This window comes from Puma concolor, chromosome A1 (assembly GCF_028749965.1).
Source record: "Puma concolor isolate L17-30 chromosome A1, mPumCon1.1.hap2, whole genome shotgun sequence".
NCBI classification, from domain to species: domain Eukaryota; kingdom Metazoa; phylum Chordata; class Mammalia; order Carnivora; family Felidae; genus Puma; species Puma concolor.
This window is the reverse complement of record NC_141667.1, coordinates 206,007,402-206,027,866: the sequence shown is the minus strand read 5'-3', so window position 1 is coordinate 206,027,866 and position 20,465 is coordinate 206,007,402. Positions and strand designations below refer to the sequence as shown.

Genomic DNA, 20,465 nt, shown 5'->3' with positions numbered 1-20,465 from the left:
CACTCTGGTTTCTATGAAAACTCATATGTTCTAAATCGAGGAATAAAGCCAGGTTCCATTTGCTTTCTACTTGAGGCCCATTATTACCTAACAGATAGAATGTCAAGCCACTGGAAAAGTGTTAGGTAGGGGAAGGTGAAGGCCCTAAATCCTTGTGTACGATACTCAACAGAGCATGAATCCTGATGCTCAATCACTACTTATGGTGAGTTAATCCCAGTAGCAGAGATAACACTGGGAAGGGGGCTGGCTTCAGGAGCAAAACACCTATGCTGGGGGGTGCACACCTTAAAGCAACACACAAAATGTTAACAGACCAAAATGTAGCCCCTGTTCTACTCACCTCTTAAACATATTTAACTTTTCATCGTTTTATTGTTTCCCCTAATATTCAAAATCTTTTTCCATTTAGAAAATACTATTTAGTCCAATTTAGTGTTATAAGAAACTCACTTTCATCTGTTACCAGATTTACTCATTAATTACATAATTACTAGTGCCTAAGAAGGTACCACATTTTTTCCCCTCTCAGAGCCTATATTTTTTTCATTATTCGAGGAACTCTTGTAAAGAGTACACAGTGACATAAATGAAAAACCATCAACAAATCTTGGGGAGGAGGGGGACTTTACCGAAAAATTATTTCATATATTATTAAGTTTAGAATTCAGAAAATAGAATAATTTCAAGTATCAGCAACTTTTTATTCTTATTAGCACAGATGATAGCCATCAACACAAATGGAAATAGATTCCAGCTCCACAGATACAAACTATAAGCAAAAGCAATCCATTATAAGGGAACACACTGTATCAATCAGAACCTAAATATATAAAGTTGACTCCCTCCCCAGGTCAGTCTGAAGTAGGAAATTGCTTCTATACACCACCTCATCTCACTTTAATCCTGGTATTCCTCCCAAAATCAAAGAATGATCCACATGCCCCTTTAGTTTAAAAAAATGTTCCTGGATTTTCTCTGTCAGCCTTATCATCAGGGAAATTTCCAATTTCTATATTCTCAATTTACAAGGAGCCTCTCTAAAGCAATATTATGTCCTCAGGATAGAAAAATCGCTTTCTTCATTTACTCTTAAGACATATTGTAAAAAAGAATATGCAGTCTAACTAAAAACTAATTCTCACAGAACAATCCGTTCAAATATAGAATATATGTGAATATGTAACAATATAAAGAGGATTTCTACATCAGATATTCCCCTTGAAAATCATATTAGAGGCGCCTGGGTGGCTCAGTCAGTTGAGCGTCCAACTTTGGCTCAGGCTGTGATCTCACAGTTCGTGAGTTCGAGCCCCACAAGGAGCTTGCTGCTGTCAGCTTGTCAGGGCAGATCCCACTTCAGATCCTCTACTCTCTTTCCCTCTTCCCCTCCCCCACTCACACTCTCTCAAAAAACAAAACATTAAAAAAAAAGAAAAGAAAAGAAAGAAAATCATATCTGATTGGAGAAGGCAGGGAGGTGAAAAATATCTCATTGTGCAAAAACAGAAATCTCAGCTCAAGAAAATGCTGAAAAATAAATAAGACATGAAGGATTAAAACATATTGGGGCACCTAGGTGGCTCAGTCAGTTAAGTATCGAATTGTGGCTCAGGTCATGATCTCACAGCTCCTTAATTAGAGTCCTGCATCAGGCTCTGTGCTGACAGCTCAGGGCCTGGAGCCTGCTTTGGATTCTGTGTCTCCGTCTCTCTCTCTGCCCCTTCCCCTCTCATACTCAGTCTCTCCCTCAAAAATAAACATTAGAAAAAAAAGAAAAAAAGGAAAATAGAAGTATTTGCTACATTTAATAAAAAGAAATATGAATGTTAATAACTGAAGTACCAGTACTTAAGTGTGTAAGGCTCTAAAGGCTTATTTTTAAAATGTAAGACAAAATATTAAAAATTTGAAATTAATCAGAAATATACAGGCAGTTTTGCTGTGAAACACAAATCATCCTAACACCACAGGTAAAATTCCTCTCCTGCTGTCTAATGGCAACTAAAACACCGATCATTACTGTACCCATCATGAGGTAGATATGTTTAGATGTTGAAGCTAAAGACATGCCATGTGATAGAGCCAATTTCTGCAATTGACAGTATACAATATTTAAAAATGGGAACACTGTCCGAAAAATCTAACTTCAGTTAGGAGCTTCAAGTGTTCCTCTCTTCTTACGTATCCTCTTCAAATTTGCAAACTCTGCAGACCTGCCATATTGCCTGTGGTTTCAATATTACTTGTATGAAGCATCATTGCTCCATTTTGGGGACCGGCTTCTAATCGTTTCACACCTTTTCACGTTAATTTGATTGTAGATTTAAATTTCTAGGCTATGAAAACTAAATCTTTCCCACTGGATTCTCTGATAATAAATATTACTGCAGATCACGTTCAATTATCATGTATGATTTCAAAGCTTATTTTTGCTATACTTCTGAAAATTGAGAAGGAAGGAGGAAGAGAGAGGGGGGAACAGAAAGGAGGGTAGAAAGGGAGGATCAACCCACCCACAAGGATTTGTACTCAATAGCTTATCAAAGCAGTACATCACTTCAGTGCAAATTCTGTACTACACACAACTCTATTTTATACGAATTCTGTAAGTACCAGTGAAGAACGAATACAATGTAATTACCTATGTACATACCTGTGTGTTCATCAAAGCTTTTAGACACTGTATGACTTTATGCTGCTTCTTCTTTACAATTTTTTCTTGTCTGCATTGGCATAAAAAACATCACTGTTGGGATTATCGCTGGACATGCAAATGTAGCTTAATTGAAAATAAAATGAATATACTTACATTTTGCCGCTAATCAGTTTTTCCAAAATGTCCAGTAATAATCCAAGCCCCTCATGTCCAAAACTTTCCACCCAACTGATAAACAGGAAAACAAAAAACAAAAAACAAAAGGCAATTATGCATGGTCAGTATTCTAGTTTAGAATATCACAATGAGATATGCTCACAAATATTTCATATTTGTTATATTCTAATCATAAATACAACATAAGAATATCATGTGCAAAGTCACTCATGATACATAATCTTATTTGTGAGAGCAGTGATGGGATAAACCAGACTATGTCCATCACTTCTGTGCTCCATGTCCAGCAACATTGTGTTGGTAGCTAGAATCTGCCCTGTGGGAAGTAACACAATGCAGAAATCAGCAAATGCTGCCAATCACCCCATCTCCCCCCACCCAGAGAGCTGGCCATTAAACATTTACCAACACACCCCTGGATAAGCCTCACTTTAAACTTTTACAAAGAGCAGAAATCAGGCAATATTTAAAGAGGGAAGGGGCGCCTGGGTGGCTCAGTCGCTTAAGAGTCTAACTCTTGGTTTTAGCTCAGGTCATGATCTCACAGTTCATGAGTTCAAGCACTACACCAGGCTCTGCACTAACAGTGCAGAGCCTGCTTGGGATTCTCTGTCTCCTTCCCTCTCTCTCTCCCTCTCCTGCACTGGTTCTCACTCTCTCTCACTCTCTCTCTCAAGATAAAACACATAAACTTAAAAAAAAAAAAAAAAAAAAGATTTAAAGAGGGAGAACTCAGATGTACGTATTGAAAAGAAAAGTCTTAGGAAAATTTCTCAAACCACTGAAATGCATCCTAATTTCCTAAGTTTCAAAGTTCGATTGTTTTAAGAGTTTCATCATTATTTTTAAATGAATATTTTCATCTTGACCAAACCACCTCTTTTCATAAACCCACTGGTATAATCACAGTACACTAATGTAATTAGGACATCACTGCCAATAGACAATTGCTTACCTTGGTTATAGAAAAACTACCTTAATGGGAATTAACACAACTTTTTTTCCAGTGGTGATTTAGGAAGCTTTGAACAAGAATATCATCTGTTTTTTTAAAAAGTAGGGGAAAGAAAATTTTAGGATATGTAACTGTGTTTATCTCTTTGTATATGTGTTTGTATGTATGATTGTGTGTGTGTGTGTGTGTGTGTGTGTGTGTGTGTGTGGCCTTTGAAAAATCGAATTTTAAAGACAAAGTTTCATCCAATAACCAAAAGCAAAATATTATAAACATTAAGAACAAGTCACATACCAAGATATAATACCATTTTCTTAAGACACAATAGAACATTTCCTATGACAATAAGAAAACCAAACACAACACTTTTAAATGAAAACAAATATTGTTTAAAAAAAATCTTCTTCATTTGTACACTTGTGAATACAGCTTACTCACTTATAAATGTTTCTGATTCCTACCACACCAAAAAAAAAAAAAGCTATTTGTCATTTAGATTGGCAGACACTTGTCAACTATTTCACTTGTCTCCTCCCTGTCCAGTTAAAGCCATGGAGTAACTAATTCAAGAATGTACTTAAGCAAGAAACATACTCTGAGACCCTCCTAGGAAAAGAAAAGCCTGGAATCACTATTACAGTGAAGGTGAGAAAAAAAAAGTTGAATAGAAGTCAGAGTTTTCAAACCAGGATACTACTTCAAAAGTGACGAGTTTACTCTCCACTATCAGCAACACACAGATTACCTGTAGGCATTTCAAATCTCACTTTCATGTTTCATGAAACACCTACAGCATCTGCTTAACTGTTTGCCTTGTTGACATCCTACTCCATATTTATTCTTATTTCACATGAAGCAGGGAAGCTTGAAATCAAACACATAAAGAGTAACTTGAGAGTTTTACTGGGGCCGACACTGACACACGTGGACAGACTGTATTCATCGTGCCCTCCTGGGTTAGTGTCTCCAAGCGGGACTTCCTACTTTGAAGTGAATTTTTAACAATCTGTATATGCAAAAGTATAACCATGGAGACATTCAAAAGCTAACATAAATGATATAGGATTATTCATATGGCTATCCCTTTCAATCATTGTGGAAAATAAAGTCACTATTCCTAAAACTGCCTTACACCAAAATAATTTAAAACTAGGTTAATATAACAAAATAAACTTTGTTTCACTTGATATGCTCATGGTGAAGCCTACTACAGAATTTAGGAAGCTTATCGATCCAAGTAAATCAAGTTAAGTCTTTTGGTCTAATTAATAGAACATAGTTTTGTTTGTTTTGTTTTTGTTTTTTTTTAATTTATCACCCTTGGGGCACCTAAGTGGCTTAGCCGGTTAAGCGTCCGACTTCGGCTCAGGTCATGATCTCACGGTCCGTGAGTTCAAGCCCCGAGTCAGGCTCTGTGCTGACAGCTCAGAGCCTGGAGCCTGCTTCAGATTCTGTGTCTCCCTCTCTCTCTGACCCTCCCCCGTTCATGCTCTGTCTCTGTCTCAAAAATAAATAAACATTAAAAAAAATTATAAATAAATAAAAAAATAAATTTATCACCCTTAATGTAACAGCTATAACCAGAATGCTGTGACCCACAGAAGGTCTCATATTAACTATTTTTGGACCCACTAAATAACTCTTCTGAACTATAGAATATAAGCCATTGCAGTAAAACTTACATTCACTCAAGCATATTACATATGAACTACTTCTCTATAAAATAAACTTAATAAATTAAACGTAAAGAGACATTATACCAAATTACTTTACACTGCAATCTTTTAACTCGTGGTAGAAATTAATTTCTGAATAAAATCGGAGAGAATGGTAATAGCCTAATGAAAGTCAGACTATACATTTCATAAAATACATCAAAAACAAAGTGAGGGGACAAGGCGAGGAAACAAAGATGCTTGGTAACAAAAAAAAATACATATATATAATACTTAAACATAAAAAGCTGGTACTTACTGAAATATTAAAACACAAATTAAGTAAAAACGCTCTCTGTTTTCTTAAAAATTTGCAAGGCCAGGGGCGCCTGGGTGGCGCAGTCGGTTAAGTGTCCGACTTCAGCCAGGTCACGATCTCGCGGTCCGTGAGTTTGAGCCCTGCGTCGGGCTCTGGGCTGATGGCTCAGAGCCTGGAGCCTGTTTCCGATTCTGTGTCTCCCTCTCTCTCTGCCCCTCCCCCGTTCATGCTCTGTCTCTCTCTGTCCCAAAAATAAATAAACGTTGAAAAAAAAAATTAAAAAAAAAAGAAATTTGCAAGGCCAGCATATTGTTGTACTAACAAGTTGTCACTAACAAACCCATTCTTTCAAAACCTTGGCCCCACCTCTACTATTTTCAGCATGATTTTTAAAAATAGGGGCAAATATTATTTCTTATCTTTTCTGGAAAAGACGTGCAAGATAAAAAGTGATATTGAGTAGGTAGGCCTGTGGTGCTGACAGAGGTTCATTGAAATCCATAGCTTTTTACAAAAGTAAAAGATTGCTCATCATCAATGTAAGAAGCAACCTGGAAAAAAAAATTATCAACTGATCTATAAATGATCAATCTTTAGGAAACAAAATCTGTTCTATTTATTCTGTGCCTGTCAGCATAGTACCATCAGGCATTATGTGGTTTAACTATAAACTGCATTCATGGATGAATAAGCACTGTGCAAATGTTTCTTCCTCATGAATAGAAATGACATAGAGATTAGTATGACATTTGTATGGGGAAAAAATTGCTTAAAAACAGCAAAAAGTAATGTGCTAAGTACTAATTTAACACAAAATCTACCTCTTAAAATTCCGTAACAGGAAATATCAAACTCTTCTTTTTTAATTGCTTCAAGAAAAACTTCTAAGTATATTGCCATTTAGCACTTCCTAGCAGGGGGCTCCATGTAAGAGAAAAAAAAGAGGTGAAGAGGTAACAAAAGGAAAAAAAAAAAGAGGGAGAAAGAGAGGTCTCTAGGATTAAATGTTCAAACTATCTTAAAATGTTCAAAGCAGCTTATGCTTTGAAATTCAGTTGTTGCTTCCTGAGACACAGGATGAAATCAAAGGTATGCAAAGTGGTTTCCTAGGTGTTGTTGGCTTTATGAAGCAAATACAGTCATCTCAATGAGCAGAAGAGGCAATAATCAGGTCTCAGATTTACTTCCTGGCCCAAGGACACTATCCATGTATATGTTTCCCACAGACTTAAGTTAGTTATCACCTCTCTTGCCAAATGTGCTCCAAGGAAGGTAAAGATAAATGCATCATAGATTGTCAGAACAAGAATAAACCAACCACATCCTAAGGGCAACCTTACCAGTCACATACACCTGGAGAATAGGGACCATTTCTAATTTGTCTTTACATTCTCCAGCACCTGGAATAGACTAAGCATTCAATAAATGGTTTTAAAATAAAACTGAATCTCCTTCCATTTTTATATATAAGAAAAGAAGACACAGAGAGAGGTTATGGTCACTTCGAAATAGCATCCAGGTCTGCTGATGCCCAGATTCACACCCTTACTTTACATACCTAGAAAAAAAGTACAAAGCAATGACGCTTCCCATGCAGTATCACTGAGCCTGTTCCAACCTTCATGCCAAATACATCAATTCTGATTTCAGAACTGGTACTTATCCATACTGAACCAAGGATGATGAATCTGGAGTCCCTGTCCTTAGCACACTTGAGGACTTGATTGACTGCAGCTCAAAGGGTGATGTTTCATTACTACTCAAACAAGTGTTCATTAACAAAGTCACTCAGCCTTTATGAAGGTCTCACTGTGTGCTTAATACTACAATAGGTATGACAAATACAAAACTGAATAAAACATGTTCTCTGCCCTTGAAAAGATCACAGACTAGTGGTTGAAACAAATGTTGAGCTAAATCATTTCCATAATATAATAAATGCTATAATCATGGTGCTAAGGGAACAGAAGATAACAGCATCTACCTCTCCTAGGAGCAAAGCAACTGATGTCTGACCTGAATTTTCAAGGTTAAGTCAGAGAAAGAGCTGTTTCTAAGGCACTGGGAATGCATGCAAAGCCATTAAAAGAAATGGTCTGTGCCGAGTTCCAGAAACGGCTGTATGAGGTAAAACCAAAAAGGTAGGAAGGAGCTTCTGAAAAAAACTCTATACAATGTCATGGGCAATGGAAAGCCATTAGCACATGTGGTAGGCAGAATAATCTCACCCCTGCCCCCACCCCCACCCGGGAGATGGCCACGTCCTAACAGCAGAAGCTATGATGATCTGATATAGCAAAAAGAGGAAACAGAAAAGGAAATTCAGGTTACAAATCACAGGATTTTAAAATAGGGAAATGACCCTAAATTACCCAGGTGAGTCCAACCTAATGACCTAATTTACTTAAATTGAAAGCCTTTCCCCGCGGGATTGGAGAGATGAGGCAGAAGAGAGATGCAAAGCATGAGAAGGGCTCAAAGTTTACAAGCTTAAAGACAGAGAAAGGGGAATAGGAGCCAAGGAGTGCGGGTGGCCTCTAGAAGCTGAGACAACCCTCACATGGCAGCTAGCAAGAAAAAAGGGATGTCAGTCTCAAAACTGCAAGGAATTGAATTTTGTCATTAACTCAATCAAGTAAACATCAAGCACAAAGGTTTTTACAGATTCTTTCAACTTTTCTATGTAAACATGTCATCTACAAAGAAGACAGTTACAGTTCTTCCTTTGGGATTTATACATTTTTGTTTCATTTGTACCTCATCACTATGGCTAGAACTTCCAGCACTGTGTTGAACAAGAGTGGTGAAAGCAAACATCCTTGCCTCATCCCTAGTGTGAGGCGGAAAGTATTCAGCCTTTCACATTTAATGTTAGCTCGAGAATTTTTGTAGATTTAGGTTATCAAATTGAGAAAGTACTCCTCGGTATTAGTTTCCGAGAGCAGCTGTAACAAAGTACCGCGAAATAGAATACGTAGAGGAGAAGTTCATTCTCATAGTTCTGGAGGCTAGAAGCCCAATGTCAGAAGGGCTGGGCTCCCTCTGAGACCATGGGTAGACCCCTTCCTTGCCTCTTCCTAGGTTCCGGTGTTAACGGCTAATCCAGGATTTCCCTACCTCCCATCACATGGCACTGTGTCTCTCTTCTTAAAAGAACATAAATCGGATTAAAAGCCCACTCTATCCTTTATGACCTCATCTTACTCCATCTGTATTGACCCAATTTTCAAATGAGGTCCCATTCTAAGGCGCCAATTCGGACTTAACATTTTCCTAGGGGACACAATTCAATCCATAACGTCTTTCCTCTTCTGAGAGACTTTATTAGAAGTATTTAGTTTTTGTCAAATCTTTGCATCTTTTGATACGTGATTTTCTTCTTTAGCCCTGTTGATATAGTGCATTTCAGTTAAGATTTTCATGTCTATATTTGTGATGGACATTAGTTTGTAAATCTGGAGTTTGGGGTTTTGATTGTTATTGTCTTTGTTTGGCTTGCTATCAGTATCAGCTTCATAAAATAAATTGTGAATTGTTCCCTGCTCTTGTGTTTTCTGGAAAAGGCTGTGTAGAATTGGTATTAATTTTTCTTCAAATCTTTGGTAGAACTCTCCAGTGAAAGCATCTGTACTTGAAGATCTTTTAGGGACTCTTAAAATAGTAATTTAATTTCCTTAATAGCTAGAAGACTAGTCAAATATTCTATTTCATATTGGGTACGTTGTAGTACTTTCTTCTTCAAGAATTAGTCTTTCAAATAAGTTGTCAAATTTGTGTGTTTTAAGTTGTTTGTAGTATTGCCTTATTACCCTATCGACATTGAGTCTGTGGTGATATTCTGTTTTATTCCTAATACTGGCAATTTGTCTCTTTTCTTCATCAATAATAAAGGTTTATCAGTTTTATTAATCTTCCCAAAGAACTACATCCCTGTTTCACCAATTTCCTCTATTGTTATTCTGTTTCCAATTTAATTGATTCTACTCTTTATCATTACCTTATTTATTTTCTATTTTGCTTTTTAGATTAAGGTGAGAACTAAAATTATTTCTTGGAGCCCTTTTACTTCTCTAATGTATGTATTTAGTCCTACATATTCCCTTTCTCAGTACAACTTCAGATGTGTGCCACGAGCTTTGAAATGTATTTTCATTAACTTCAGTGTATCTTTTTATTTTCCTTGAGACTTCCCCTTTGACTCAAGGATTATATACAAATCTGTTGTCTGCTTTCCAAATGTTTGGATATCTTCCCGTTATCTTTGTTATTGATTTCTAGTTTGAGTCTTTTGGTAGAAGAACACATTTGGTATGGTTTCAATTCTTTTAAATTTGATGAGGTTTGCTTTGTGGCTCAGGATACAGTCTAACTTGGTACATGTTCTAAGAAGAGAATGTGTATTCTGCTATTAACTGAAATGTACTATACTATGCATTATGTATTTTACTTAATAGTAGTGTTGAGTTCTTATATCTTTAGTGATTTTCTGCCTAGGTGTTCTATTGATTATTGACTGAGTTGTGAAGTCTCCAAATCTAATTGTGGATTTATCTATTCCCTTCAGTTCTAGTATTTTTGCTTCATATATTGTGGACATCTGTAGCCTGATATGTATACTTAGGATGGGTCTTTTGGTGGATTGACTCTTAAAAATCAATCTTTTTCTTTACTCTGAGATCTAAATGATTGGATATTAAAACAGCCACAACTGCCTTTTGATTAATGTTTGCATAATATGTCTTATTATCATTTCACTTTCCATCTGTCTATATCAATATATTTGAAGTGAATTTCTGATAGAAAGCATATAATCAGGTGATGTTTTTTAATCTACTCTGCCAGTCTCCTTTAATTAGCATAACCATTTACACATAATGTAATATTGACATGTTAAGCCCTAGTACTTATTTTTTGGATCTTGTTCATTCTGTTTGTTCATTTTCTTTTGCCTGCCTTCCTGTGGTTTACTTGAACCTATTTTAGAATTCCATTTTGATTTATTTATTGTATTTTTTATTTATAGCTCCTACAGCTTTTTAGAGGTTGCTCTAGGTACATCAGAATATATCAAAGCTTATTGGCGTCATTGTCTCACACGCTTGTGCGAATGGTAGAAGTATTCCATCCCGTTATGAATCGAATAGTATCCCTCCAATTCATACATACAGGCCCACACCCACAATGTGATAATATTTGGAGATAAGGCCTTCACAGAGATTATTAAGGTTAAGGGACATCACAAGGATAGGGCCCTAATCCAGTATGACGAATGTCCTCGTAAGAGGAAGACACCAGGATTGCACACCCACAGAGGAAAGGCCATGCGAAGACACTACAAGACAGCAGCCACCTGCAAGCCGCAGAAAGAGGCCACAGAAGAAACCAACCCTGAGGGCACCTGACCATGACCTTAAGGCTTCCAGTACTGAGAAAATAAATTTCTGTTTAAGCCACCCAGGTTGCAGCCTTTTTATTATGGCACCCCAAGCTAACACATCTCCCTTTATGCACTTTACCCTCCCCATTTAGAGTATCATTGTTATAAGTACTTCCTCTATGTACAGTGAGAACCTCATCAGACAGATATAAGTTTTGCTTCTACCAAACATACTTTAGAAAATTCAAGGAAAGGAAGGTACACTTACCCACATTTTTATTTACACTGTACACTTTCTCTTCCCAGTATTTCAAGGATGCCTTCTTGTATTTCTTTTATTATTATTATTATTTTCTTATTCTTTTTCTTATTATTCTTTTATTATTTTTCTGTTTAGAAAATATCATTAGCTATTCTTTTAAGGCCAAAAATTCCCTTTGTTTTCTTTCATCTCAGCATGTCTTGATTTTGCCTTCACTCCTGAAGGATACATTCATAGCACGCAAGATTCTGAGCTGGCTGTTCTTGGCTTTCTTCATTTAAAAACTGTTTCTACCACATGCTTTGGGCCTCCATAGTTTCTGAAGAGAAATCCAGTGTCATGCCATTGGTTTTCTCCATAACCAAAGTGGCATCTCGGGTTGCTTTCAAGAATTTTTACTGTTTTCAGTTGTCAGAAGTTTGACTATGGAAGGTCCTAACGTGAGTTTCTCTGGGTTCACCCTATTTGCAGTTTCACTAGGTTTCTTGAATCTGTAGGTTTAGGTCTTTTGCCAAACTTGGGAAATATTTAGCCATTATTTCTTCATGTAACTTTGCTATCCTCCCACCTCTCAGATCCTCCTAGGATTTGGATAACAAAATGTTAAATCTTTTATTATAGTGCCACAGTTGACTGAGGCTCTGTTTTGGTTTTGGTTTTCATTTCCTCTCTGTTCAGATTGGGTATTTTCTATTATTCTACACTGCAGATCACCAATTCTTTCCTCTCATCCTCGCATTTTGTTGTTGTGCCCCTCCAGTAAGTTTTTCATTTCAGTTATTGTAGTCTTCAATTCCAAAATTTCTATTTGGTCTTTTAAAAAGAATAACGTTTCTTCTATTTCTTTACGGAGACTATTTTTTTTTTCTTTCAGCATATTCATACTTGCTCATTAAAACATCTTTAGGATGGCTCCTTTGAACATCTTTATTAGAATGTTCAAATATCTCTGACAACTCATTGTTGTCTATTAGTAAAGGTCTTTTTGCACTCAGTTTGAAACCTTCCTCCTTTTTATTATGACAGGTTTTCTATATTGAAACCTGGAAACAGGTTATTATGTTATGATACTTCAGATTTTATTTCAACCTGTTTTTTTAGCTGGCTTCCTACGATACAGCTCAGGTGGAGGAAGGAGGGCAGGCATCCCCTCAATACCGCCAGGTGAACACACGAGTCCATGTTCTCCAATTGGCCTCTGCTGATACCTCAGAAAGAGGCTTCTTGTTATTGCTGGACATGGATGGGTGTCTGAGCTCCCCACCTAGCCTCCATGGTACCTCCCTGGCAGGGAAAAGTAGGACTGCCTTGTTATGCTCACGTAACCCCCACTAGAACCAATGGGAGGGGAGGTTTGTTTCCAAATCTGTTTTTGCCAGGTGTACCTATTACTGTAATTAATTTAATAAAAATTACACAAACAGACAAGTCACTGCCAAAGAAGCTGCTATTTCTATGAAAACCAAGCCTAATGCTTTGAAAAAGTTTTTTAAATGGCATTTTAAAAAATGCCAGAGAAATAGACGTGAACACAAGTGTTTACTATTGAGAGACATCAAAAAGACTTTACAAAAGAATTCTGTATACTTTATAAGAGCCTCTACATTTCTGTTCCACCTTAAAATACCAATATGAGGAAGACAGTGCATCATGGATGTGGTTTATATAATCATCTATTTCTACTCAGAAGTAGAGTAGGTGCTACTCTGACCTCCTCATCAAAAGTATAGAGGAAAAAAAAATGTTCAATCTTTTGAATCCAAAGAATGTTTAGGACATATGTAAATCATTTATCATTCCCTGTGTTAGCCCTAAAAACCAATAGCATCAAACAAAAGGACTTCTTCAGTAGACACACACACACTTCCATATAGTGCCTTCTTAAGTAGGTGATATTACACATTTGTTTCTTCATTTTGCTTGTGTTTTATCTATTTTCTTATAATGAACTCCTACTTTTTGTAGTAAGAAAAATTTTTAATTACCTCCAAGAATAATCTTACATAAACACCTAGGGAAGCACAAAGTTATTTTGCTCAAAATCAATATAAGAAACATCCTGAAAGGGGAAAAAAAATATCACTGGTCACATGTGACAAAGTAACGAATTTTATACCTTAACCTTAGAAGGTCAGCTTTAATACTGTGTAATATCCAAATCCAATTTACATTCCTCGGTCAGAGTAATATATCACCAATGCTGAATATAATTATAGCTTATTTTAGCTTTCATTTTCACCTACTCTTAGCAAGGTGACTAAATACTTACAATGAACCGGCAGGGGGCGGGGCGGGGGGGGGGGGGGGTTGGGCGTAGAGGAGCACAAAGCAATTAACATGCCCTACAGGACAAAACAAACATACACCTCCATCCCAACTGATGGGCATCCACAAAAATTACACTAAATTATACAGGGAATGCAGTAACTAAATAATGTTCTGATTTAAAAATCTACCAAAATTCAAAATGCAATCATTAATACATATATTTTCTAGGAACTGACTTTTAAAGAAATTATATATTTAAAACCAGTCACTTATTCTCACTTCTAATATTAGATGAGACAGTAGAGTAACAAACTAAGTAGTCTATTCTCTTAGTTACTTTCTAGCAGTAACATATTGAAAGGTATAAACTATCTAGAAAAAGTAGTCCAAATAGCACAAAAAGAAAACCAGATGAACTGCAGTGATGTAACACAAATCACCAATAAGAAAGATGAGCTCTTGATCTTTAAGTGAAAAGACAGTAAAAGAACTATAGAGTTGAAATAACATATACTGGCATGTGCTCTAATCAAAACTTTAGTCCACTATTAAAAGAAACATTGCAGAAAAAAAAATCTTTTGGAATGTATTAAATAGGAGTAAAGGAGTTTCTTGGTATCAAATCAAAATATCATTACTTCAGGAAAGCATTAATGAATTTTTCATCTTAAACAGACTAATTTGACAACCAATATGCGAGGGGGGAAAGATCCCATTATAGTGCAGGTCTTCCACCATCTGTTTTCACCCGAAGTACTTGCTACTATTGCCCAATACTAGTCCCATAAACTTCATTATTAAGTCTATCATCTGCTCCTCATTCTGTCAAGTTCGTAACTACCTTCACTCATAATGCTCCCCTCCAAAGAGCTGCCTCTTCAGTTACAAATGAAACTATTTCACCTTTCAAGAGCCAATGCAAGTTTGTCTTCTTTGAACTCTAGTTCATCTAAGTTTCTCCATTTGCTTACTGGGTCTTACCCACTTGGCCCCAGATCTCTCTCCAGTTACTGTCCGTTTCTTTTTTATAGCATAATGTCTCAATTGCCTCTGAAGAATGGTTAGTACAAGAAGTACTTCTTCACCATCCATTCTTTACCATCCATTTATTCCATCTCACTTCATCTGGCTTCTGCCACCCAGACTCCACAAAACTGCTTTCCTCGAAGGTCACCAAGAACGCTCCTCTTGCTCATTCTGGCAGTAACATCTTGCCCCAGGTCTCAGGAGCATTCATGTGGTTTGCCACTTGACCCTACTGAAACTCTCTTCCTCTCTTAGGCTCAGGAAACCAGCCTTTCTGGGTTCTCCTCCTCCCAAATGACTACTGCTCAGTCTGTTTTTCTGTTTTTCTGGTTTCTCTAGCCTTTCTAGACCATGGATAACTGCTGGAGTTCCCCAGGGCTGCTTCTGAGTGTTTTTCTGTATCTTCCTTCCTTCCTTCCTTCCTTCCTTCCTTCCTTCCTTCCTTCCTTCCTTCCTTCCTTCCTTCCTTCCTTCCTTTTCTTTTTCTCTCTCTCTCCGCCCCCTGCACCCCCCCCCACCGGAACTCTCAACTATTCTCAGTGCTTTATGTACAGTCTACATATCAACAGTAGGTAGGCATCTCCACATGTCTCCACTGAGCTCCAGACTCCATTATCCAGCTGCTTGCTTGTTCATATCTCCAACTGTGAAACTCAAACATATCGAACTTAACAAATATTTTTGTTTTCCACAAAATGTATGAAACAAGTAACAAAACTATCTTCTTCTATCGCTGTTAATGGCACTACTTTCATCAGGTCACAAAATCTAGATGTCATTATTGATTCCTCCACTTCAGTCACACACCACAGCCGATCTGTCAACAGGTCCTACAGTTTGTACCTCCAGTTTATCTGCAAAACCCACCCTCTCATCGCCCTACCACTACTACAATCCTCATCCAAGCCATGCTCATCACTCCTGTGACTAGGCCATGGCCTCCTTTCTGATCTCCCTGTCCACTCTATCCTCCCTTCAATACACTGTCCCCAAAGCAGTTCCTTTTAAAAGGTAAACTTAGAAATATGTGATTTCCATGGGGTGCCTGGTGGCTCTGGCAGCTCAGAACCTGGAGCCTGTACGGATTCTGTGTCTCCCTCTCTTCCTGTCTCTCTCTGTCTCTCTCTCTCTCAAAAATAATTGAACATAAGAAATACGTCATTTGCTATGTAAATCTCGTTAACAGCCTCATACTTATTTAAAAAAATCTTATGTCTCCCCCCAAGTCACCCTTAAGGCCTCTCATGACCTGGCCACTGTCCACCTCCCTGATGGCTCCATGGCCTCTGAGATTCGACCTCCCTCCCTCCAATCTCCTGCCACTCTCCACTTTCCTCACCTCAGGGTCTCTGCTGCCCGAGAGATGCTTCCTGGCCCTGAAGCAAAGCCTAAGCTTCTCTTAACTAATTCCTTGTCTTCTTAGTCTCTTACTCTTTACTACCTCAAAGACTTCCTCTGACGAGCTTGTATCTAAAAGTGCTCTATGCACTATTCTCAGTCCCTGATTTTTTCTTAACTGAACTGGTATCTTCTGTTATATATTTTCTAGGTTTCACCCCTAGATGCCTCATTCCTGTGATACCTAGCACAGCACCTGAGAATTCTGGTTGCATGAGTAGATTAACTAATACATCCTCTGCCGTACTCTAGTGCCATTTTATCCATACTACACACTTAAAGAGCTGGTGGTATCACTTACTCTATGTGTTCAATGTTTCTCTCCAAATGTGATCTCAGTAAGCTGAAGCCAGGGAGAAGCCTTTACACCTCTACGAGTTTTCCAACAGAGAGGCACGTGAAGAAACTCAAACCACCGGACCCCCTACCCTAAAAACTGACTGGTGGCAGCTCATGCATTTCATATTATTTCATGTTTTAACTTCCCTATTCTCTTTTCATTATTCAACTCCATTTAACATGCACCCTGATCTTCCGAGTCCATGTGACAGTTCCTCAACAACAATTAATTAATTAATAATATTCTGGGCTCCTCCTCAGAATGCCACACCACAGCAAAGATGCCTTATCTTCAGACTCAAGAATGCAAAGGCTCAAAACAAGTGCAAAAAGAATATCATCACAAGACTTGATCTCAAATTATTGTCCAAAAGAGCAGCCTCTAGTGACATGTGAATTTAAGCTTAAATTGCATTTCTTAGTCACATTAAGCATGCTTCAAGTGCTCAACAGTCATGTTTTGAATACTGAACAGCACAGACCAAGAACCTTTGCTGTACAAAGTTCTACTAAACTTCTGCTCAAATGAGCCTACTTTCTCTCTAGCTCTGTAGAGGCAGTCCAAGTGACCTCAGTGGATCTAACCCTAATGTGTTTATCTTTTATGAATGTTAACATATGAAAGATGTTTAACGTATGAAAACTTAGAAGACTATGAGTTTCTTACATTTATTGATTGTCCCATAACAAAAGACCTAGAAACCCATGGCCAATATGGATGATAAAATTCAGTTTTATTTCACAAGTTTTTCTGAATCATAAAAATTAAAATTTCCTTCTATTGCCAATATATTTCACCTATGTATTTAGGCCTTATGTAGACAACGGACCTTTGAACACTGTGGGTGTTAGGGGTGCCAATTCCCCCCAACACAGTGGAAAATCCAGTATAATAAACATTTGATGCCCCAAAAACTTAGTTCCTAATAGCCCACTGTTGGCCAGAAGTCTTACCAATAACATAACCAGCTAATTAACACATACGTTGTATATGTGTTATACAGTGTATTTGTTCTTACTATAAAGTAAGCTTTACAAAATGGTGAGAAATTCTAAGAGAAAATATATTTGCAGGACTGTACTGTATTAATAAAAAAAAATAGCTGTGTATAAGTGGACACATTTCAAATGTGTGTTGTTCAAAGGTCAACTGTAGTTATGTACTTTTTTATGTATAGAGACAGCGAGGAATACCAAGACAAAAATCATATTTTAAGTTCTTTGCTTAACTCACCAAGCAATACTTTTAAAACGTTGGTAACGAGGTCAAAAAATTAGTCTCAGGAAGAAACCACACAGACCCTTCATATGTAGGCTACTAAATAATAGGGGGGTTTAGGGTCTGCAATGCAATAATTTTTCCACTGAAGACATTCATCTTCGCCAAAGAAACCAAAGTATTCAGTAAATAACATAATGCTGGTAACGGTTACAAATGTGAACATATAAGGCTTACATTCTCTGAGGACACAGACAAAGCAACTGAAAGGCAAAGTTTCTTGTATTTCACCTCTACGGTCAGGAGAAGCTGTACACGTTTAAGAGCAGCACTTTTCCCAAATTGTTATAACACTATCTTTTGTTGTCTTTTAAACAGTAATCTAATCTTTTCCCATAATTAGTTTTCAGTCACAATTCTTTCTCTTATGCCTGAATATCAAACTACTCTATTTTAAAAAGGAAGATTTGAGACCCTGTGTTAATTGTGACAGACTTTACATATGAATTCTTGAAAATTAATCTTCACTATTCAAACAGCAATTTATATTTTACTTTAAATAGACTAGGAGATATATATCATCAAGTAGATTGGGAGGATTTTACTTCTAGGGCCTTTCAGGTCAAGTATCAGTTGAGGTACACAGCTGTTATTCATTATGTACAGAAAATACGTATTTCTCAGTTAAAAGCAATTACTATATTTCCAATGCACTGTACTTTTATTGTTAACCTTGCATCCAAAGTCAAAGCTTTTCAGATACAGATAGAGTTAACTTTGAAACCAAATAATTATGACATATTTTAAAACAGCTATAAGCCAAAACCAAACTGTAGTATGAATGACAATACACAAAGGACGAAGTCTCCCGCCAGTGGGGAACATGAAGTCTTCTCGGAGATTTCTCAGAGAAATTACTCCAGCTTTGGTAGGACTGGGAAAGCAGTGGAAAGTATTGGCATGCCCTTTAAAATATCAGGTTAGTACTCATTTATAAACATTAATATTTTCTTTCAGGGCATTTTACATTAATATTTCATTCTTTTAAAACACTTTGGAAAGGACTTCAAAATGACCTAAAATTAGAGGGCATTTTCAACAAATATTTCTTTAATAAGCAATATTAAGAGTCATAAAAGTAATGGATACTGAATGTTAATTTAGACATAAATAATACAAGGTATATCCTAAGATATATGGTATCGTCTAAATACAGAAATAAAGAATATTAACATCTTACCTAGACTTGGTGACTTTTTATTGAAAACAACCTAGAAAAAATGCTTTGTAGAGGTAAAAGTACATCTCCCTGAGAAAAGTTCTGTAAAATAAACATGAATCCAATGGGTATTTTTAGCGTACCAAAGGGGATGTTCCTGTGACTTTCACAATGTGCCATATTGCCGATTCCCTCATCCTAGCTACAGGCAGTCACACTGAAGGCTGTCGTGGACCATACCTTTTGCACTGCCTGTCAGACACACCCCTCCTCTCCGTTTCTACCCCTTAACAGCTGGTGCAAAGCCCATTCCCTTTGCCTTATCCAAGACAGAACTCCCCGCTAAAGGCAGCCTCTCATGGATTGCTCGTTTCTTTTTGGGATTCTCTTGATATGAATGCTCACTCATCCTTGGAGGTTTTAAAAATCTTTTAATCTTTCAGACTTCAATTCCTTTATATATTCCCATAGTCCTGAACTTAACTTTGAGGATATAATCGTCATGCAGTATTTATGTCCAAGAAGCAAGCAGCTAACCAGAAGAACCAAGGTGTTTAAGCAGCAATGTCTAATAGAATTTTTTTTATGACAACATAAATGGTTTCTGTGTGCGGTTCAATTTGCTAGCCACTAGCCACAAGTGCCTCTTGAGCACCTGAAATGCTTACCCCCACCCCGGCTTCATTAGTTTAAATAACCACAAGGACCTAGTGGCTACCTTATTAAAACAGCACAGGAAGGAAAACAGAGCCATCTGTATCACGTGGCCTCCTGGCATCACTAGAGGAGGGGAAAAAAAACAAAAAAAGGAAAGACAAGACAGAAGAAATAGAAGAATGTAGACCACCCAGGAAAATCTTTACCCTTCCTGCCCACTTGAGAAACTACCACTATTAATAACACCATACACCTATACATATTGTTAATTCCCAAACTTTTTTCTAAGGCTTATTTTTAAAAAGAAATTTTGTATCTCATGTCTTATTTTAAAATTCTAAAACATGTCAGGCAATAAAAATAAACTGAAGCATATTAGTGAGAACATTTACTATCCTCCTCCTCTCGGTTCTACTAAAGAAGAGGCCTTCTCCTATGTTCCCCAGAAAAGAATATTAGGGATTACTTCCAGTCACTCCCTCCATCTCATTATTTGGAGATTTCCCCACCACCCCTCCCCCCCCCATTCACCACCACCCAGAAGGACTGATTTATCAAATTAGAGAAAGTGGGGAAGGGATCCTGACCCTGGCCTACAGTTGTCTATTCTTTCTACTGAGGACAGTGTGGGGAGTTTGATTCACTGGGATGAAGTACACTTCACCTTCAAAAGTCCCAGTTGTGCTCTGCAACTTGGCCTTTCCAGGAGTCCAGAGGTTATTCCTAAGCTCACTTCTGTTATCTACTTTAACATGTTGAGAACTCAAGGGCAAAAAGGGGATGTATCCGTATCTCTTCAAAACCAGTAGTTTGCATGTTTCTGTGTGAAACAGGACAGCTGTTAGAGAAAATAAAATAAAGAGTAAAAGGTCTCTTTTTTAATGTAATCGAGGGATAAGTACTAAACAGAAAAAGAAGATCTTTGAGAGGCAAAG

General features: G+C 37.3%; 1 protein-coding gene and 1 long non-coding RNA gene across 7 annotated transcripts in view; one reads left to right on the top strand and one right to left on the bottom strand.

The window, feature by feature from the left end:
• Positions 1-20,465, bottom strand: part of DIAPH3 (diaphanous related formin 3) — a 508,403-nt gene that overhangs the window by 364,263 nt on the left and 123,675 nt on the right. For all 6 annotated transcript variants that reach the window (XM_086710920.1, XM_025923546.2, XM_086710913.1 and 3 more), the window contains 2 exons: positions 2,813-2,887; positions 2,657-2,726 (listed from right to left, as the gene is read on the bottom strand). In XM_086710920.1, coding sequence (XP_086567046.1) covers positions 2,657-2,726; positions 2,813-2,887 — 145 coding nt within the window. The remainder of the gene's footprint in view (positions 1-2,656; positions 2,727-2,812; positions 2,888-20,465) is intronic.
• Positions 101-11,218, top strand: LOC147584728 (uncharacterized). The gene is made up of 3 exons (XR_015252715.1): positions 101-209; positions 7,759-7,906; positions 11,077-11,218. It is a non-coding gene; the product is annotated as an uncharacterized LOC147584728 (long non-coding RNA).